The sequence below is a fragment of the Amphimedon queenslandica genome, unplaced genomic scaffold, assembly GCF_000090795.2.
Source record: "Amphimedon queenslandica unplaced genomic scaffold, v1.1 AMPQUscaffold_13138, whole genome shotgun sequence".
Lineage (NCBI taxonomy): Eukaryota > Metazoa > Porifera > Demospongiae > Haplosclerida > Niphatidae > Amphimedon > Amphimedon queenslandica.
The window spans coordinates 1-17617 of record NW_003546626.1 but is presented as its reverse complement, the minus strand read 5'-3'; the positions used below and the strand labels follow the sequence as shown (position 1 = coordinate 17617).

At 35.6% G+C, this 17617-nt stretch overlaps 5 protein-coding genes and 1 long non-coding RNA gene across 6 annotated transcripts in view; 3 read left to right on the top strand and 3 right to left on the bottom strand.

The window, feature by feature from the left end:
- Positions 1-401, top strand: part of LOC100640046 (uncharacterized) — a 3803-nt gene extending 3402 nt beyond the window's left edge. The window contains exon 5 of the mRNA XM_020000903.1: positions 334-401. Within this exon, the coding sequence (XP_019856462.1) occupies positions 334-401 (68 nt within the window). The remainder of the gene's footprint in view (positions 1-333) is intronic.
- Positions 402-4627: 4226 nt separating this feature from the next.
- LOC105314015 (glutamine-rich protein 1-like) lies at positions 4628-5284 on the bottom strand. Its single transcript, XM_020000905.1, has one exon. The coding sequence runs from the start codon at positions 5280-5282 to the stop codon at positions 4698-4700; it is 585 nt and encodes a 194-aa protein (XP_019856464.1). The 5' UTR covers positions 5283-5284; the 3' UTR covers positions 4628-4697.
- Positions 5285-6282: 998 nt separating this feature from the next.
- Positions 6283-9957, top strand: LOC109584995 (uncharacterized). Its single transcript, XM_020000911.1, has 10 exons — positions 6283-6835; positions 6917-7260; positions 7345-7468; positions 7524-7667; positions 7714-7746; positions 7799-7882; positions 7931-8057; positions 8107-8516; positions 8596-8889; positions 8939-9957. The coding sequence occupies exons 1-10, from the start codon at positions 6452-6454 to the stop codon at positions 9572-9574; spliced, it is 2580 nt and encodes an 859-aa protein (XP_019856470.1). The 5' UTR covers positions 6283-6451; the 3' UTR covers positions 9575-9957.
- A 6-nt stretch (positions 9958-9963) lies between these two features.
- LOC100639792 (ATP-dependent DNA helicase RecQ-like) lies at positions 9964-11464 on the bottom strand. The gene is made up of 2 exons (XM_003389140.2): positions 10868-11464; positions 9964-10817 (listed from the first exon to the last, which is right to left on the bottom strand). Exons 1-2 carry the CDS (start codon positions 11326-11328, stop codon positions 10145-10147), a joined length of 1134 nt encoding a protein of 377 aa, XP_003389188.1. The 5' UTR covers positions 11329-11464; the 3' UTR covers positions 9964-10144.
- Positions 11465-12153: 689 nt separating this feature from the next.
- Positions 12154-13287, bottom strand: LOC100639666 (uncharacterized). The gene has a single exon (XM_003389139.2). The coding sequence runs from the start codon at positions 13285-13287 to the stop codon at positions 12160-12162; it is 1128 nt and encodes a 375-aa protein (XP_003389187.1). The 3' UTR covers positions 12154-12159.
- A 1296-nt stretch (positions 13288-14583) lies between these two features.
- Positions 14584-15926, top strand: LOC109584993 (uncharacterized). The gene is made up of 7 exons (XR_002186262.1): positions 14584-15017; positions 15065-15228; positions 15278-15361; positions 15408-15516; positions 15557-15707; positions 15764-15785; positions 15835-15926. It is a non-coding gene; the product is annotated as an uncharacterized LOC109584993 (long non-coding RNA).
- Positions 15927-17617: the final 1691 nt, after the last annotated feature.

The following is a 17617-nucleotide window of genomic DNA, read 5'->3' as shown; positions in this document are numbered from 1 at the left end:
GTTTTGGAAGGTAATCTCTCTTTATTCCTTTGCCAGAAAGAGAATTATACAGCATACCACCTAATATTATCTAAAAAATTAATAAAATAAACATAGCTAATGTAATGTCATTACCGTTATTTTCCAAGGATCGCTTCCCTTTTTTGGACCTCCCTTTACTTCTGCTGAGTTTCTACTTTTATATAAAATAGCAAGGTCTTTAATAGACTGTCGTACATCCTCTAGAAATTATATTGATAGTAAAAACACTCCAATATTAATTAAAAATAATAAATTAATAATTGGTGTTATTATTATTTAATCATACAAAGTAGTTACCTGGCTGCTTTATAGATGAAGTAGAAGAGGTTGAAGGAGTCGGGGACAAACTCATTCTCATTGAACCTTTACGCACACCCTGACATTAACAAAATTCATATGGTTATCAATACTATTATTCAATACTAATACTTTATCCCATATCTTTAACAGTAGAACATGTTGTCCTATCTTGACTCTCCCCCTCAATGCTGCAAAGTGTTCCTGCCCCAATGAAAAAAAAATGTCTGGTGTGATAATTTGCTCCTCCTTCAAAATATCACAAGTGGCAGCAGAAATACCGCCACTTTGTAGTTGATCAAATAAATTCGTATCCATACAAAACTCCATCAACGAACGATTTCCAGACAGAGAAAGAGACAGAGTACAACAATAACGGAATTGTAGTCACAGACAGACTTACAATGGCGGACTTGCTTGGACATGTGGACTCAATCACGTGATACATAACCACCCACGCGTGCACGCCCACTAGCTACCCCGCCTAGCAAATATGGATGCTCCGGATCCGCTCCCATTCTGAGAATACGAACACGAACGCGAATGGGATATGTCGCCCTCGGCTTCCGTAAAGCCATTTATAAGGCTGTGCAACGTAAGATAAAAGAGTTATAAGTGTTTGAAAATCATAAAAACGGCCGCCATCTTGAAAAATCAACCTCAATCCTACATATAGGCTACCGCCTATATAATAATATACTGGGGCGAAGCCCCAGTATAGTATACAGGCGAAGCCTGTAAAAGTCCGTTGACGGATAGTTTACGGGATGGTAACAATCTCTCCCCTAATGGCTAGTGTATACTCCTCTACACTGTGTAATGGTACATTCAAACAACAATTGATATTCATTTCAAATAATGGAGTTTTATTCTAGTACAAATCATGTACATGGAGTCAACATGAAGGAACTTAAAAATAATTTTTGCAGTTACCTATCTAATGAAAAGTTAAGACTTGCTGCTGATCCTCCATTTAATATCACACACAGGTCCTTGTCATAACAGCAACCAAAGGATAGTGTATAGTATACTCTGACTATTATGCTACAGCACAGTGACACAATAACAACTTCATAGCAATGTAACAGAATGATAGCTATATAGGCAAAAAACTATAATCGAACCGCATTAGCCTATGATATTAATACACTAGTACTGGCATAATGCAAAGGTCAAATTTATAAATGGAGTGTCTGGTATCTGTGTTAGACTGTTTTTGGTAATGTGTATTTATTATAATATGTGTGTATGTAGTTTACATGCCAATGCTTGGCATAATATTCACACAGTCCTCACATACACACATGACACAATCTACACATACAGACACACACACACACATGCACCTAAAATATTTTGTACACACTTGTGTATATGTAGGTATGGTTATGTGTATAAAAACCACTATTTAATAAAGCTAGTATCCATAAAAATACAACCATCTTACTTTTACTCACTGCTAGAACAGTTTTTATAGTCAGCACTATAATCAAGAGTACATAATACCTAATACCTTTAGGTATTACGTACTCTTGCTATCATTAATATACTTACGTAATAATTTTTTTAAATTTTCACTAAATTAAGAAATAAACAACAGTGAATCAGATCAAAAATAGCAAAATCTACACTAGACTAAACAAATAACATATTTATTAGTCAATGAAAAAAAAAACTTAGTTAGCAGAAGGAATATATGTTTGCTTTGATGCAACATCTTCTGCACATTCTTTAAACCAGGACTGTGGTGCGGCTTTTAGGCAATTATTTTTTGACTTGAGGCAAAGAAAGCAATATTCATTTTTGCATCTTGGACAGAGCACAAATTTACATCCAACAGGAATAATTTCAACAATTTTTCCACAAGTTGGGCAGGCTCGACGATTTGGAACACTTTTCCCGCAAAGGATAACGTCAGGAGCATCCCTAAGACTTAAAAGATCAGGATGAATGCAGAGTGGATTACCACATTTCTTAGACGAAGGAGCTTCTTTCCATTCTTCCAGACAATACCAGCAAAATGTGTACTCATATCCTTTCCTGGTACTACATGCATGGCACTTAGCACAAGGATTATTGGCATCAATTCGCTCTGCAAAAGTACGACAGAGAGGACACTCCTTTATATCGGACAGTAATGAAAGAGCGTGTTCTGACATTTTAGACTCAAAGTAAATGTTCTCTTCTTCAGTCAACAAGGCTGCAAGACGAACTTCTGCATATTCCCATTCTTTGTTACAATGCTTGCCACTATCAGTAATGGCAGGGCAAGTGAATTTCGACTTGTGTTGACTCAACAGACTACGACAATAAGCTGTGAGGGAATTTGGCTCAACAGCATGACCGCAGGACATTTTTACTCGCCTAGTAGAATTGGAATAAGGATCGATACAATCAGGATCATCGGTGAACTCTAAAATACAATCAGTCGGGTATTCTTTGTTTTCAACTAATGGTGGAACTGGTACTCTTTTGTTTTTCTGTCCGTAGCATCTTACAGTAACAATGGAATGCTTCTGAATTTTGTAATGATGCAACATGTTCTCCTCTTTAGTCCAATAATTGGTGTCATCAAGGATTTTTTCATTGAAAAGAAGGTTTAAGTGTTGTGGATTTTGTACTAAACCTGGAATGGTTTCCAATATTTTCTTTTTTAGCTGCTTGATTGTTGTTTGGGAAAACTTTTCTGGATCAGAAATAACATCAACTAAAGCAAAACCTTCTTCAACACCATCAACTACCACATGTGATATGAAACCTTCTATAATACTTGATGCTATTTTCATTTCAGGTCGTTTAGTGGGGTCATCTGAGAGGCATTGCTTAACTAAACTAGTGAGATCACTAACTTGTGGTAGTTTCTCAATATAATATGACCTTCTATTGCACTCAGGCACTTTAATGTAGTCATCTGCACTTTTTCGAGATGGTTTAGGTTTAAACTGATTGGTCGGTCGAGGAAATTGACCCGTAAGAACATGAAGAATGAGACAACCATAAGAGAATACATCTAACTTGTGATCATATACCGGATTATCTTTAAGAGCTTCTGGTGGCATAACCATAGTATTTCCAGGAGCTTTGGTGAGCATTGTATCGGCCCATTTTCTGGACACACCCAAATCAGATATTTTTGCTTGTAGCAAGTTATGGGTCAATAGGACATTATTAGCTGTGAGGTCACGATGAATAACGCAGGGGTTCTTTTGGTGAAGATAAATCAGACCTTTAGCGACATCAAGGAGAATAGCGTATTTCATCTGTATTTTGAGGCTATTGGATTCGAGGCATGATGTAAGAGTCCTCGGAAGGTACTCCATTACTAATGTTGGCAGCGTAGAATGTGGAGCATAATAGACCCCTAAGAAATTGACAATGTTAGGATGATGCTGCATGCTGTGAAGGAGGACCTCATCCGTAAATTGTCTTGCTGCTAGTCCCTATATATAATATTGATTTTATATACTCTAGTTCAGTTGAATTGTTATTATTAGTATAATTATTATATAGACGGTAGCCTATATGTAGGATTGAGGTTGATTTTTCAAGATGGTGGCCTTTTTTATGATTTTCAAACACTTATAACTCTTTTATCTTAGGTTGTACAGCCTTATAAATGGCTTAGATGAGCTCTCCTTCACTGAGCAATTCTCCTTGTACCTTTAAAGTGGACTGTAATGTAGCGGGAGCATTTCTGGAAATTGGCCAAAATTCAAATTTCTGCAAAATTCTTCAGACTTTTTTTTCTTCTTCTTTCATCTTCTTCTATCGGCCCTCTAATCTTTTAAGCCAGAGAAGTGCTCGAGTTGGCTTTTACATCACTCTCCTGGGCTTGGGTCAAGGACCACAAAGGTAGTTTCAAAAAGAAGCTAGGAGAGAACAAAATGGAAGACATAATCCAGCTGCAGACACCACGTGGGTTTGTGGTTTGATGCCATTTTAATTTTGAGCACGTGATCAGCATGAATATAAGTCTAACCATAATCATAACAAAGTCTAATTTATAAATTTAAGAAAAAAGAATGGAAACAAGTAAATAATTATAGTCAGGTAAAATGAGGCAATTTGATTGGTCAAATGAAGTAATCTAAATAGCTTAGTTACCTCTTAATAACTTCTTAGATTGTTAATAACCATTATTTATAATAATAAAATTGTTATTTTTGAATATTTACAGTTACATTTGTGCAGTTATTGAAAGCAATTCGTGCTTCACAGTCCATCAACATTTTAAATTTTTTTGTTTGTTGAGTATTTTGAGTGTTCGCTAAAATATCTGATACCTCAATCATTTGTTCAGCTGATGTTCTCTTGTAGCTTCTCACTCCATCGATGCTATGGTGACCAGTGCGTTCAATTATCAGTTGTTGGTCAACACCTTATAAACGGGTCGCTGCAGTTGTTTGTAAAGAATGGTTAGTTTTGACTCCTTTTATTTCTCCCATTTTAAACATTGTTTTCGTCATCTGTCGCAAAGTATTGTGACCAACAGCAACTGGAGTGAACCAGCAGTCCTCTCTTGGCTTACTCATCGGCTTCAAATAAAATGCATCTGATGGACGGTTTTCTGGACACAAACGATTGTACTTTTTAAAGATTCTCACGAAACAATGGTGTGGTTTTTCTAAGTTTGCATAATGCTTCACAACTTTTGGAGTTATTTTTCTTCCCTTTAAACCTCCAGGATTGTTTTTCGAAATTTCCTCAGAGAACTCAAGGTAAGGTATTTGTCTTTCTTTCTCAATAATTTTAATCTGGCAAGGTGAGTATCGTAATTGCCTATGCTCTTTTCCACTTCTCAGTGCAAAGTAAAGACCATTCATATAGAAAATGGTATTAAGAAGGGAGCTGGGTGAGTGGTCTCCGAGAATGCCTTTACTCCATAGAGTCTCTTCTTCATCTATCTCGATGCATTCCGCTTTCTTTAAAATAGCACCAAGACCTTTAGCTGTAAGTCGCTTCATTTCACCATTAAGAGTGGAACGGAAGTCAATGAACTCATCGTTCTTGAAAAAAATTGATACTGATGTTGCCACTAGCTCTCAAGTGACACATTATACCACACACCATATGGTATAGAGTATTTGGAACATATTCAGTGCCTTCTTTTTTCCTTACTTCCAGGACAAACATTTCCATAGATTTAGCAAGCTTTTCGTGACTGAGAGACATGATGGATGGAGTTTTATCAAGTTGCAGCTTCCACCTATACCAAGTATTCCATTGGTTTATGCACCAATTTGTGTCTACCCTCATTTTTTCGAGTACAGATGCACTCCTTGCTTTCAATATATCTTTTTCGCTTGCAATAGCGTATCTTTGTCCTTGTGCTGTTGCTGCACAGCTCTAACAGGACAGGCTAGTATTGTAGAAGACATTGCCAAGTGTTATCTTTGTCGAACCTAGCTAGTTTTGATTTGAAACTGTCTTGTGCTGTCACTATGGCGTCTCCCAAGGTAAAATCACTGACCAATAGTTTTTCAGAACATGAAAAAGACTGGTTAGCAACAGCATTATCCTTGTTGGTAATGAACCCAGTGCCTCACATTACCTGACTATAATCTAAAGAACCTAGACAACGCATTTTCGGTTTCTATGTGATTTAGATTACCTTGGAAACATTAATTAACCTCCGGCTACGCCCTCAGTTAATTTAATTTGTTTCCTCGGTAATCTAAATCACATAGAAACCTCAAATGCGTTGTCTAACCTATATTTAAAAATGGAAAAGTAGTAGGATTGAATTGGAATAAAGTACAGAAACAAGAGAGTAGACTACTTGCAAACTGGTGTGGTAAGAAATTCTACACAACTGCATGAAAGCAAGAGTATACACTTGATGAAAGACATGGCTTCATAGTTATCATAATGAGTAGTCTGTGTGGATGATAATTACAATGCTTTTGGGTAATATTTTTCTTGTAAGGGTGTAGGATTTCTTACCACACCAGTTTGCAATAGTCTCGCTAGCCAGACCATTCCCCAGCCTACAGTCATTGGGGTGGACGGCGGGGAAGGGTCTGGTACACTCTTTAATGTAGTTTTGTTCTCCCGTCCAAAAGTGGACGTGACCAATGAAAATCCTTGAAGCTAACTCGTCATAATTTGTCACATAGATATCACATGATATAAGATGGCGGATTTTTGCTTGGCTTGTGGTGGAACACTTGTAAAAGGATCTAGGGCATCTGCCAGTGATATTTCGGTACTTTTGAAGCGATTACTCACAAAGAGACTAGAAGAGAACCATATGGAAGCTGATTTGGACTCTATTATTAGCTGTTCTTGCGTCTGTAGGGCCTGTTTTAAATCATATACCACCCACCAAGAGAAAGAAGAACGCCTTTTTGCAGCAACAGCCAATTCTGTCAATGGCATTGAGTCAGTAAGCAGCAGTCCCAATCCTGTCACTCCTATGAGGAGAGTTGCTTCCAGTATTGACAGTGATCTTATGTCAGCAACCAAAAGAAGATGTGCAAATAGCGAGACAAATAGTGATGACTCTCCACCAATTGTAGTAAGTTTCAATGCTTGTAATTGAATTAATTTATATTGGTAATATTAAGAAGATTTTAAATCATTAGTAATATTAATGTAGGTTGGAATTGGCTATAAAAGTGGAAGCAAGTCATATAATCAAACGAGTCCTCAAAGAAAGAATTTTATTAGTAAGCTTGCAAGGTCTGGTGACAGTGCTAAGAGTGTTGCACGTGAAGCATTAAATGATCTTGAGGTTAGAAAGTACCTAGCTGTTGGAATTGGGAAGCTCATAAAAACCGAGATCAAGACTCTCTGTAGTGAACGTGTTGACTCTGTTCAGCGTTCATCAAGTAAAGATGATATTCTGTCTTTCCCTTGGGCAAGGATTTTAGATGAAGTTAAGCAACACTGCCCACTGCTGCTCTCTTTTATGTTAGCAAGCACTGATACAAAGGCACAAAGGTACTATTACTATTCATTCATTGTTTATAATGACCACTTAGCCCACATAGTATCAATTTAAATATTTTGTCTTATTATTTTTAGGCCAAATCGTGTACATCTAATTTGTACTATTGTGTGCATGTTGTCAAAGTATCATTATTGTCGTATGTCCCTTCTACAGAAACTTGTGTCGGCTATAATGTATGCTGGTCACTGTGGAACAATGGTGATTATTGTGCTGAATTTTTAAATTATAATTATTATACTGTATTTATTCGTAGGTTTATAGGAGACTCCAGCAACTATCGATATGTATGGGCAAAAATGCTATTTACACTCTCATAACTTCTCTTGGTCAAGATTATGACTCCAATGTAAAGACTTGGCAATCAAGTCTTTTATCACGCACACAAACTCAAGATCAAGTAATATATAATCTTCTACGCATTACATGGTGACATTTTTTTGTAGATGAACAGTAGTGATATGCCATCAATGTTAGAAGTACGTTGTACATGGCATTTCATGAATGTTTAATATTCTCATTTGTTATTAGTTTTGTGATAACAGCAGCGATGATGAAGACTTACATGTAGCTAATGATCTGCATGTACATTATGTTGATACTTTCTTGAACAATGTTAGTTACTTACATATTTAAATGTGAAGTAAATTCTGTACATTATAGGAAACTTCAGAAGAAAATGACCATAATGGGACTACTATAGAAGACGGGATTGAGGAAACAGAGTCTGTTGTTTCTAGAGCATCCACTCCCAATCCGCCTACATTTTCTGATATATCAAACAATCTAGGTAATTAATAGAATATAGATTATCGTGGTAAACCGTTTGCTTTCTTCAGATACTTGTAACTTTGATGAAGATGTTAGTGAAAGTCATAAAGATCCCTGGAATGGATTTAAGATTGTAGGTGATAATATCAACATCACAATTAATCCAAGGCATATGAGAGTAGATGAAAAAGCCAAATCGTTACACTTCTTTCACTGCTATGCTGTACGTGATCGCATTGATCTTTCTGGAGCATCTGAAGATCCTAATCCGTTTCTTCACAAGGAACTGTGTGAGCTACCAGTCACTGACTTGCTACCAACTGCATCTGATGATATTTCCCTTTTGTCTAACCTATCTGTCTTGATTGGAAGAATCCTTGTGAAGGAGTTACCATACTTTACCAGATCGTTCGATTGTGCCACTACTGATCACATTACACACACGTACTATGATGAAATGGCAGTAAAGTCAATGACAGTGAGTTTCACTATAATGTGTAGTTAATGATTTATTATAACTTTTGGAATTGGCACTTACGTGTACATGTTGTTTTTAGGAACCGTTAGGTATCATTCTAAAGAATGAGAACGTGTTGGAAGACATGATTGAGATTTTACTACACCTCAATGAATATGTGCCATGTCATACTCAAACTGCACTTGATTGCGTAACACAGCTTGAAGTAACTGCTGATGCAATTCATGAAATTCTACTTGGAGGCGACCAACTTACCAGAAAGAGGGTTGAAAGTGCTAAAGAGGGCAGGAAGAATGATGTCAGTTTGTTCACAAGATTAAAGGGATTCATTCCTGTGACTGAAGATTGGCATGCTAAGAAGATATTTCTTGAAGTAAGCTAGAAAATAAATAGTATTAAGTATTTCATTCACTTTCTTTTAGATGATTTGGAAATGGCTCTACAACACCAAAAGCTTCCTAGATAAAGGTACTTTGTGTCATCTGAGGAATGTGATCGACCGTAGGAATATTTCAGCAACAGCTGCTGATGATTTTAATGCCTGTGACGATTTTTTCACCAGTGTTGTCCAGTGCCATGTTGTAGCTGCTGCAATGAACCATCTGGAAATGAATGATCGTAGTGATATGCCAGTCCATCCATTGTTGCATGACGGTTTGTGGTCAGAGGACAGTGAGAAGCGAAAGGATGTGTTGAATGAAGTAGCAAAGGAGATTGCCTTGTCCTACATGGACATTTTTGCCCACCACAATTTAGAGGATGACATCGATGATGATAATGTCAAGAAGTATGCAGTAGAAGTATTGTCTCAAGGGATGTTGTACATGGAGTATAGTGATAGTATAAGAGAAGGTGATGGAGAATGGATATTACGTTGCTGGAGGTATCTGATGCTTATTTTTAAGGCACGAAGACGTACCAATTATAGTATTGAAGCATTTAATCTACTTGCGCAATACCATTTCTTTTTATCACAAAGACAAGGACTTCAACTACTATGGTCTCGTACTATTAATATTCATGGTGTACCGGGACACAACATTCCTTGTGACATGTAAATGGAGCACCTGAATAGAGTATGTAAGGAGGCTGTAAGGACACTATCGGCTAACAAAACACCACAAGCCATACAGCGTGCTGCTAAATGTGTTGGTGTAATTGATGCTTTACTGGATGACTATGACAGGCAGTTAAGTTTAAAGGAGATATCTGGAAAGCATACTGTTGCCAGCACAGAAAAGGATAATGAAATCCTCTTGCAGCATTTGCTGGAAGCCGAAATATTTTCTTACCACAAAGGAAGGGCACATTCCTGTTTCAAAAACATACCAATCAACATCATTTCATCAATGAAGCATAGTGACAAAGTCAGGAAATGGATGATTGACCAGTTACACTTACTTAGAAACACAATAGTTTATTAAAATTTTTTATTAAATAACATTGGCATAAATGAATAATTTTGAGTAAGTGACACAATGCATTGACCACACAAACAATGTTTCGCACAAACATCACAGCATTTGCATCCTTTATTTATGCTATCATGAGATGTATTTTCAAAGTCTTGAAATAAGTAATCTCTTCTGCAAGACGCCTTATTCTCAACATACTTTGTCATGTGTTCATTACAATTCTCCATCTTCTTTTTTTGAATGCAACAGGACTGCATAAGATTCCTTTCCATCTCTACCACTCCTTCCTATTTGCTGTACGTATGTCTCCACATCACTTGGAACACCATAATGTATGACAAGCCTTACATCTGGGCAATTTACTCCCATTCCAAATGCATCAGTACAGATAATAATGCGTAAGCACGAATCTTTAGTAAAATTCTCTATAATTCTTTGTTTAACATGTGTACGTGTTCCTTTAAAAAACATATCTACAAGACGACATTCAACTAAATCTGTAGATGCTCCAGGTGGATGAGTGAAGTATCTTCCCAAACACGCTTTAAAAAATGTGTATAACTTTGGGCAATCTGTCTTCACCTTACAAAATATCATGACCCTTTGTAAATCAGTCAGTTTCTCCCTCAATTCAATAAGGATATGATGGAATATATTTGGAACCCCATAATTATTTACACCTCCCAGCTCTATATTACTGAATCTGAGATTTGGTTTGTCAGGAGAACGAATAATTGCTAGTGGCGATCTCATCCCTAGAATTTGTTCCACCTGTAGACGTAATGTTCTTGTGGCTGTAGCAGTTAATGCCATAATGCCTATATGTGATGGCATTGTACTCCTCACTTCAGTTAGTCGTGTAAATGCTTCACGAAAAGTTTTACCCCTATGAAATAATTATTGTTTATAATAAAATCACATTATATAATTGCTTACCATTTAACAACACAATGAGCCTCATCAATAATTAGACCAACAAGGCGAGACATGTAAACATCACTTGACAATAAGCTTCTCCATTCATCAACAAGTTGCTCCGGACCCATAAATACAATGCAATATTTTCCAAGAGTAACATTTTTCTTAACGTCAGATGTAGATTCCGAATTAATGTAACCAGCAGATACATTGCGACTTAAAAGAGCTTCCACTTGATTTATAATGAGGGCTGTCAAAGGACTCACAACAATAATGATAGCCTTGTTTCCTGAATCTCTTTTTTGGTACTTGTCAAAGGCAAAAGGGAGCAGAGTGAAGCAGGCTGTTTTTCCAAAACCAGTTGGCAGAATCACAAAAACATCTCTTCCACTTAAAAATTCTGTCAGACATGATATTTGTTCATCTTTAAGGTTTCTATAACCAAGTAATTCAGCTGCTTCAGTCAAACAGGAATCCATTTCTCGATCACATGCCACCACGTGGTATTTGTGACGTCATATGACTTAATCCATGACGTCGTCATTTTGACAGCATTTTGCTGAGTTGGCAAGAACAAAACTACATTAAAGAGTGTACCAGACCCTTCCCCGCCGTCCACCCCAATGACTGTAGGCTGGGGAATGGTCTGGCTAGCGAGACTAAGTTTGCAAGTAGTCTACCCTCTTGTTTCTGTACTTTTTTCTACTACTTTTCCATTTTTAATGTTTTTTTATAATATTTTCATAATGATGACAACATTCATTTACCTATTTAGTATGCTATGTCTAATCATGTCTAATATACTACTAAGTCTGAAAACATACCTCAGAAATAAGATTATGAAGCTTCTTTCCAGCACATCGCTGGCCATTCACAGTCACTTCAATCACAACGCCGTATGATCCTCGACCTAGTTCTTTACCAGTTTCCTCCACATTTTCTATCGGTATTGGTTTTAGCCAGTCGTTAGCTACTTTAACAACTGCCATTATTCTCACAATCTGAATGATTATGATGGCCGACTGCGGAGGCGGGCCAAGAGAAGTATCGGTATCTACGAGGCAGCTGCACTACTGCTAGGCTAGTTGGGCGGGTCTTCTGGATGCAGACGATGCACGTACATACAGATACATGTATCAGATAATGTCTCTGTGACCACACATAAGTGAACGATTATGGTAAATTTTTTGCATACAAGAAAATCTCCGAAAAAACCTAATTTTAAAATCATCAAACTCATCATAATTTTTATCACTACAAAAAAATTAATAATAATTGTATCTAAAGACTAAGTAGAGCCTAAACTTGGATCACTTGTTACGAGACCAGCAAGGAATAACAGTTTGCTTTGGCGCAACAGCCTTTTTGCATTTTTTATGCCAAGAGCTTGGAGCACTTTTCAAGCACACTTCCTTTAATTCAAGGCACATAAAGCAAAATTCCTTCTTGCAGCGAGGACAAATAATGAACTTGCAACCTGTGGTATTGTGTTCAACAACTTTTCCACAAGTTGGACATGCACGACGATTAGGAACATTTTTGCCATTGAGGACAAAATCAGGAGCATCTCTAATCGATGGGAGATCAGGATGAATACAAGACTCATTGCCACATTTCACAGATGATTTCCATGGCCCTGTCCATTCCTTTAAACAATGCCAGCAGAATTCATAAACTTTACCTTTTTTCTTGGTACAAAGTGGGCAATGAACATTAAGATTGTCTAAATCAACACGTTCAACAAATGATCGGCAACCAGGACATTCTTTCAAGTAGCAATATTGTGAGGCAGCATATTCGGACATCTTGCTCTCAAAATACTGCATCTCAGCATCATTCAATAATGCAGCAAAACGAACATCAGTGTAATCCCATTCCTTTTTACACTGCTTGTTTGTTTTCGAGTCAACAATAGCAGGGCAAGTGAATGTAAAGATATGCTGATCGAGAAGACTACGACAATAAGCTGTAAGAGTGTTTGGATCAACAGCATGACCACATTTCATTTTTACTCTTTTTGGAGCATTGGGATCAGGTAAAGGATCAAGGCAATCAGGATCATCAGTAAACTTCAAAGGAAAGTCCCTCGGATATTCTTTATCCTCAGTTAGAGGCGGCACTGGTACTCTGTTGACACTCGGCAAGGATCTGTCACTTCCTCCGTGCACTCTCATAACAACAGTAATAGCTGATCGCTTTTGAATGTTATAATCTTCTAATGTCTTCTCTTCGTTAGTGGAAGAGTCTTCATCTTCGAGCTGTTTACCGGCAAAGAGAAGACGCATGTACTCCGGACCTACGAGGCCTGTTTTTGAATAGGATATTTTCTTTTTTAGCTGCTTAATAGTAGTTTTCCTGAAAGTAGCTTCGTCACCAGCAACTTTAACAGGGTAATGGCCTTCTTCAATGCCAACAACTGTCACGGACCAAGTGGCCATCTCGCAGCTGCCCATAGGTATGGTATAATTATTATCACGTGAGTCTAGTCTGATCACCACGAGTCGACTATGGGCGAGGCCGAGGCTGCATAACAGCAGTAGCTAGACTGACATTCGGACTTTTGTGTTGGAGCAAGCATTATTGTATATAATAGACTTTTGTGCCTTCGACCATAACTCGAGGTATTCACTTATGAGTGTCTAAACATAGTCTAAATGTAAGCTTACGCATCAGTAAATTATCTAAGATGTGGCCCATCATGTGGGTATTAGATATATATAATATATAATTATTTAATTATAGTGTAGTCAGACTAAGTCAGTACTCTTATACAAGGTTTTTCAATTTTAATTTCCAAAAAAAATTTACTGACTATTTGCAAAAATTTCAAATTGGTGGTCTTTTGAAACATAATATTATAATTCATTTCTAAATTAATTAGTTTAGCCTAAATTTTTTAACTCGGTCAATAATTTGCTTGAAATGTCTCAGTTTTTGGTTTCGTATGTCTACTGCCCTTGTTGTACCTGTGTTATTTATCACTTATGCAGGGGCCTAGTGTATTTATTTGGTTCCCTTCAGCACACACTATTATTTTTGATTCTACTGCAAAGGATAATAATAATACCATATGACCTAAAATTTTTATGAATTTTACAAATTTGTAATATTCACAAAATTTTTCTCCTCAAAATTTTAGGGGTTCACATGATATGGTCAAGGAGATTTGCTAATTTATTTTCCACAAATATTCAAATTGAGGCTTTTTAAATATTTTGTGCCACAAAATTTTAGTCAGTATAATAATTGTTTCTAAATTGACTATTGCATACTTTTCAACTAGACAGTGTAGTTAACACTTGATACTACAAAATGATACTGTTTAGTTGAGAGCCTTTCTAATACTATTAGAATGGTTCTTAACTAAACTGTATCATTTTATAGCATACCTACTATTATATATTTTAGTATAAGTTCAGTTAACTAATAATTTAGCATTATAGAAGGTTGACTCCTATAAAAGGGTCTTTAGAGGTTGTACCATTGTAACTTCTCATTTCTGTCCTGATAATATCAAGATTTGATCTATTTTTAATAAATAGAAAGGGGGAAATTATTATTGGCCCTTTGTTCTAAATATATTGTTCTTCCTGTAAATCAACTAGATGTAAATTAAAAATGATGATAATTTCGAGTGAAAGATTGAAATATTTAGATCATGTGTATGCTCATTAATCGTGTGGTTGTAAGAGGAATAGAGGATCAGTACAAAGGGTTTTATTTTTTTTTCTCATGACATTAGGTGTAAATGTTAAAATGTTGAAGGGTCTGTCTTACCTATTTTGTTGTGGCTGCAAAAGTACTGAAATTGATGAATTCGATGAGATAGATGTAAAAAAACCTTATCTTAGCATTGAACAAAAAGGGCCATTTAAAATTTTTGAACTTAGTGAAAATCCTCAAATGATCAGAAGTGAAAAAAGGAAGCTGAGCAATTCTGACTCTGAAGGAGAACTTGATAAAAAATTGATGGATCAACTGCCAAAGACACTGAAGCAATTCAAGGATCAATCAAGGACAACGAAGCAATTTTTGTTACCTGATAAGTTACACAGAGAAAAGAATCAAAAACTTCATTTGAAATCTGTGGTACCTAAGCATACAAAACCTGAAAATAGAAAATTAGAGTATGAAACTAGTTTTTCAAAGCAGTCTTACTCACCACATAGTGCGTTATTAGTTGCTACAGTGTTGTGATAAACATTAAATTTATAGGCACTCCACCAAGATGTAGGAAAACATCAAGAAGCTGTGATGGTTGGTATACTCTTATTGCTTTGCTTATTTAAATTTGTTTCATGTAGATTTCAGTGATAAATTTCCAAAAATTGACCAGATACCAGTAAAACAAGTCTCAAGATCTTCTTCAAGCAATGAAAGTAATTCTAATTTTTAATGTTCAATTCATATTAAATTTGTCTTATATAGTTTATTCTACCCCTCCAAGTGATAGGAAAGCACTGAGTCGGAAGGACAAGCCATTTTACCCTCCAAAATCTCTTTCACAAGACGGTACATGTGTTTGGTCAATTTAATGTTGTGTTTATCTGCATTATAGCAATTTCAAAACAAAGTTCTAGATCTAGTATCAGTTCTGATCTTTCAGGTATATGTAATAATCCTTCAAACTCAAGTTCTGGTAAAGACAAAACTTTAAATGTTCATTGGTAAGTCTTTATGTTTATGCAGTAATTGAGATTTTTTCAGGCATGCAAAACTATCTGGGGTTAAATCACAGAGAGTAAATTTGGAAATTTGTGGGCTTATAAACCTTGGAAACACTTGCTACATGAATTCAGCACTGCAATGTTTGGTTCATACAGAACCATTAAGAGAGCTGATAGAACCCAAAGACAAGGTATTATAATTCATTAGTCTTTTTGAATCTACAATACATGTATCTATTATTAATAGAATGGAAGTAGGACTCTACACAGTAAGAATGCCAAATTACCTTTATAATTTATGTGTGTGTGCCATTATAGCTTCTCAACCAAGTGACCGACCTCTAGCTAGTACCTTTTCTCTGCTTATTAAAGACATGTTTAAGGCATCAGGTCTAGCAAGTTGCAATCCATATGACCTAAAAGCAAGATGCAACATTTGTATCATAATTATTTATGTGTTTATATTGTAGAAAGCTATAGAACGTCATGCTCCAATTTTTAAAGGGAACTCTCAACAAGACGCTCAAGAATTAATCACTCTTTTTATTGGTGGTTTACATGAAGAATTCAATGAAATTACTGGGAAAAAACCATATGTTACAATGGAAGTGGATGAAAGTCAATTTGAATCAGAAGAGGTATTACGAGTGCATGTACAGTAGAACGTGTATCTATTATTACAAATACGTTTTTAAAAATAAGTAATAGTATCAAGGAAGAGTAGGTAAACACTCTGTAAAATTATGTACTCTTTGTAAAAGCAATGAGCAAAATAATACTACATTGTATATACATGTGTGTTATAAAGCCAAGAGGTAAAACTAGCTATGCTATTGATTTTTGTGCACTTAGTCTTAGCAAAAGATTAGTTCATTTATATTTCTGAAATTTTATTTGATTAAAATTGACACTACAGATACAAGGACATTGAAATTTTTTGATATTTTTGTGAACAAATTTATTTAGGAATTGGCAAAATTTTGCCAGATGCATGTTACTCCAGGGTTTCCCATAGGATTTAAGTATAGTGCTCGTGCAGGCTCTTGTTAGTGGATTTTAAAGTTGCTCCAAAATTTAACAAAATACAAAATACCATACAGAATACTTTTCTAATACATGTAGTGAGCTTGAGCTACATCTGAATAAAATTAAATTTTTTACAATTTTTTTAAGTTACTCAAAAATCAGGCCAAAGTCTTTGTACTTTAGTATAAAAATTTTGCAAAAATGATTAAGAGAGAATTCTCAATTTTTATAATTTTTTCTAGTACATTATACATTTTTTTAATGTTATGTAGCAAGTTTGAGCTGATTCGGACAAAAATTGAATTTTTTATGAATTTTAAAATTTGCTCCGAAAGCCATGTACATGTACTATTGTAGTGCTTGTTAACATAAAAGAATTCATGTGTTGCCCAATTTATGATATGACATTATCAATGCCAGAAATATTTAATAAAAACTGAGGTATTTTTGAGCTTATTTTTGGCATTTATTGTAGTGAACTGGACTCTAAACAATATACTGTATAGCTCCAAGTTTTCCTAATTAGTCAAAAATTTGCCAAATTTGTGGTCACCAGTGTGTGTCTTCTTTAACAAAGTTGTAATAGAAATGACAAAAATCTGAATGACTAACATTAATTTTGGAATTTTTGCTTAATAACATTTTTTTACAGCTACATTTTGACTGAACAATATATAGTTACAATAATACGAGCATCGCAACTACTGACCTTATTGCCAGGTTGCAACCAGTAGTAATTAAGAACAAATATTTTTCAATTAATTTACAATTCAATGATAAATTATACCATTAGGAAATAGCTGAAGAATGGAGAAAGTTAAGTGAAAGACGAGACAAATCAAAGATAATTGAAATCTTTTATGGTCAAATTAAATGTACAATGAAATGCCAGAATTCATCTCGTGGTCATGTATGTTTAAACTTTTTAGAAATAATGTGGATAGTAATTTTAGGAACAAAAAACATATGAACTAGTATTTCCTTTGACGTTACCTGTACCAACAAAAAAGGCTGATGTATCTTTGAAAGATTGTCTGAAATTATATACAAAAGAGAAGTTATCTACTGATCCATG

Excerpts from the sequence above, each read along its gene's own strand:
- LOC105314015 (XM_020000905.1), bottom strand. The coding sequence starts at position 5,282 with ATGAAGCGACTTACAGCTAAAGGTCTTGGTGCTATTTTAAAGAAAGCG.
- LOC109584995 (XM_020000911.1), top strand. The coding sequence starts at position 6,452 with ATGGCGGATTTTTGCTTGGCTTGTGGTGGAACACTTGTAAAAGGATCT. Across the intron at positions 7,469-7,523 it reads CTGGTCACTGTGGAACAATG|GTTTATAGGAGACTCCAGCA; the intron begins GTGATTATTGTG and ends ATTTATTCGTAG. Across the intron at positions 8,058-8,106 it reads TGATATATCAAACAATCTAG|ATACTTGTAACTTTGATGAA; the intron begins GTAATTAATAGA and ends TGCTTTCTTCAG.
- LOC100639792 (XM_003389140.2), bottom strand. The coding sequence starts at position 11,328 with ATGGATTCCTGTTTGACTGAAGCAGCTGAATTACTTGGTTATAGAAAC. Across the intron at positions 10,818-10,867 it reads GCTCATTGTGTTGTTAAATG|GGGTAAAACTTTTCGTGAAG; the intron begins GTAAGCAATTAT and ends ATTATTTCATAG.
- LOC100639666 (XM_003389139.2), bottom strand. The coding sequence starts at position 13,287 with ATGGCCACTTGGTCCGTGACAGTTGTTGGCATTGAAGAAGGCCATTAC.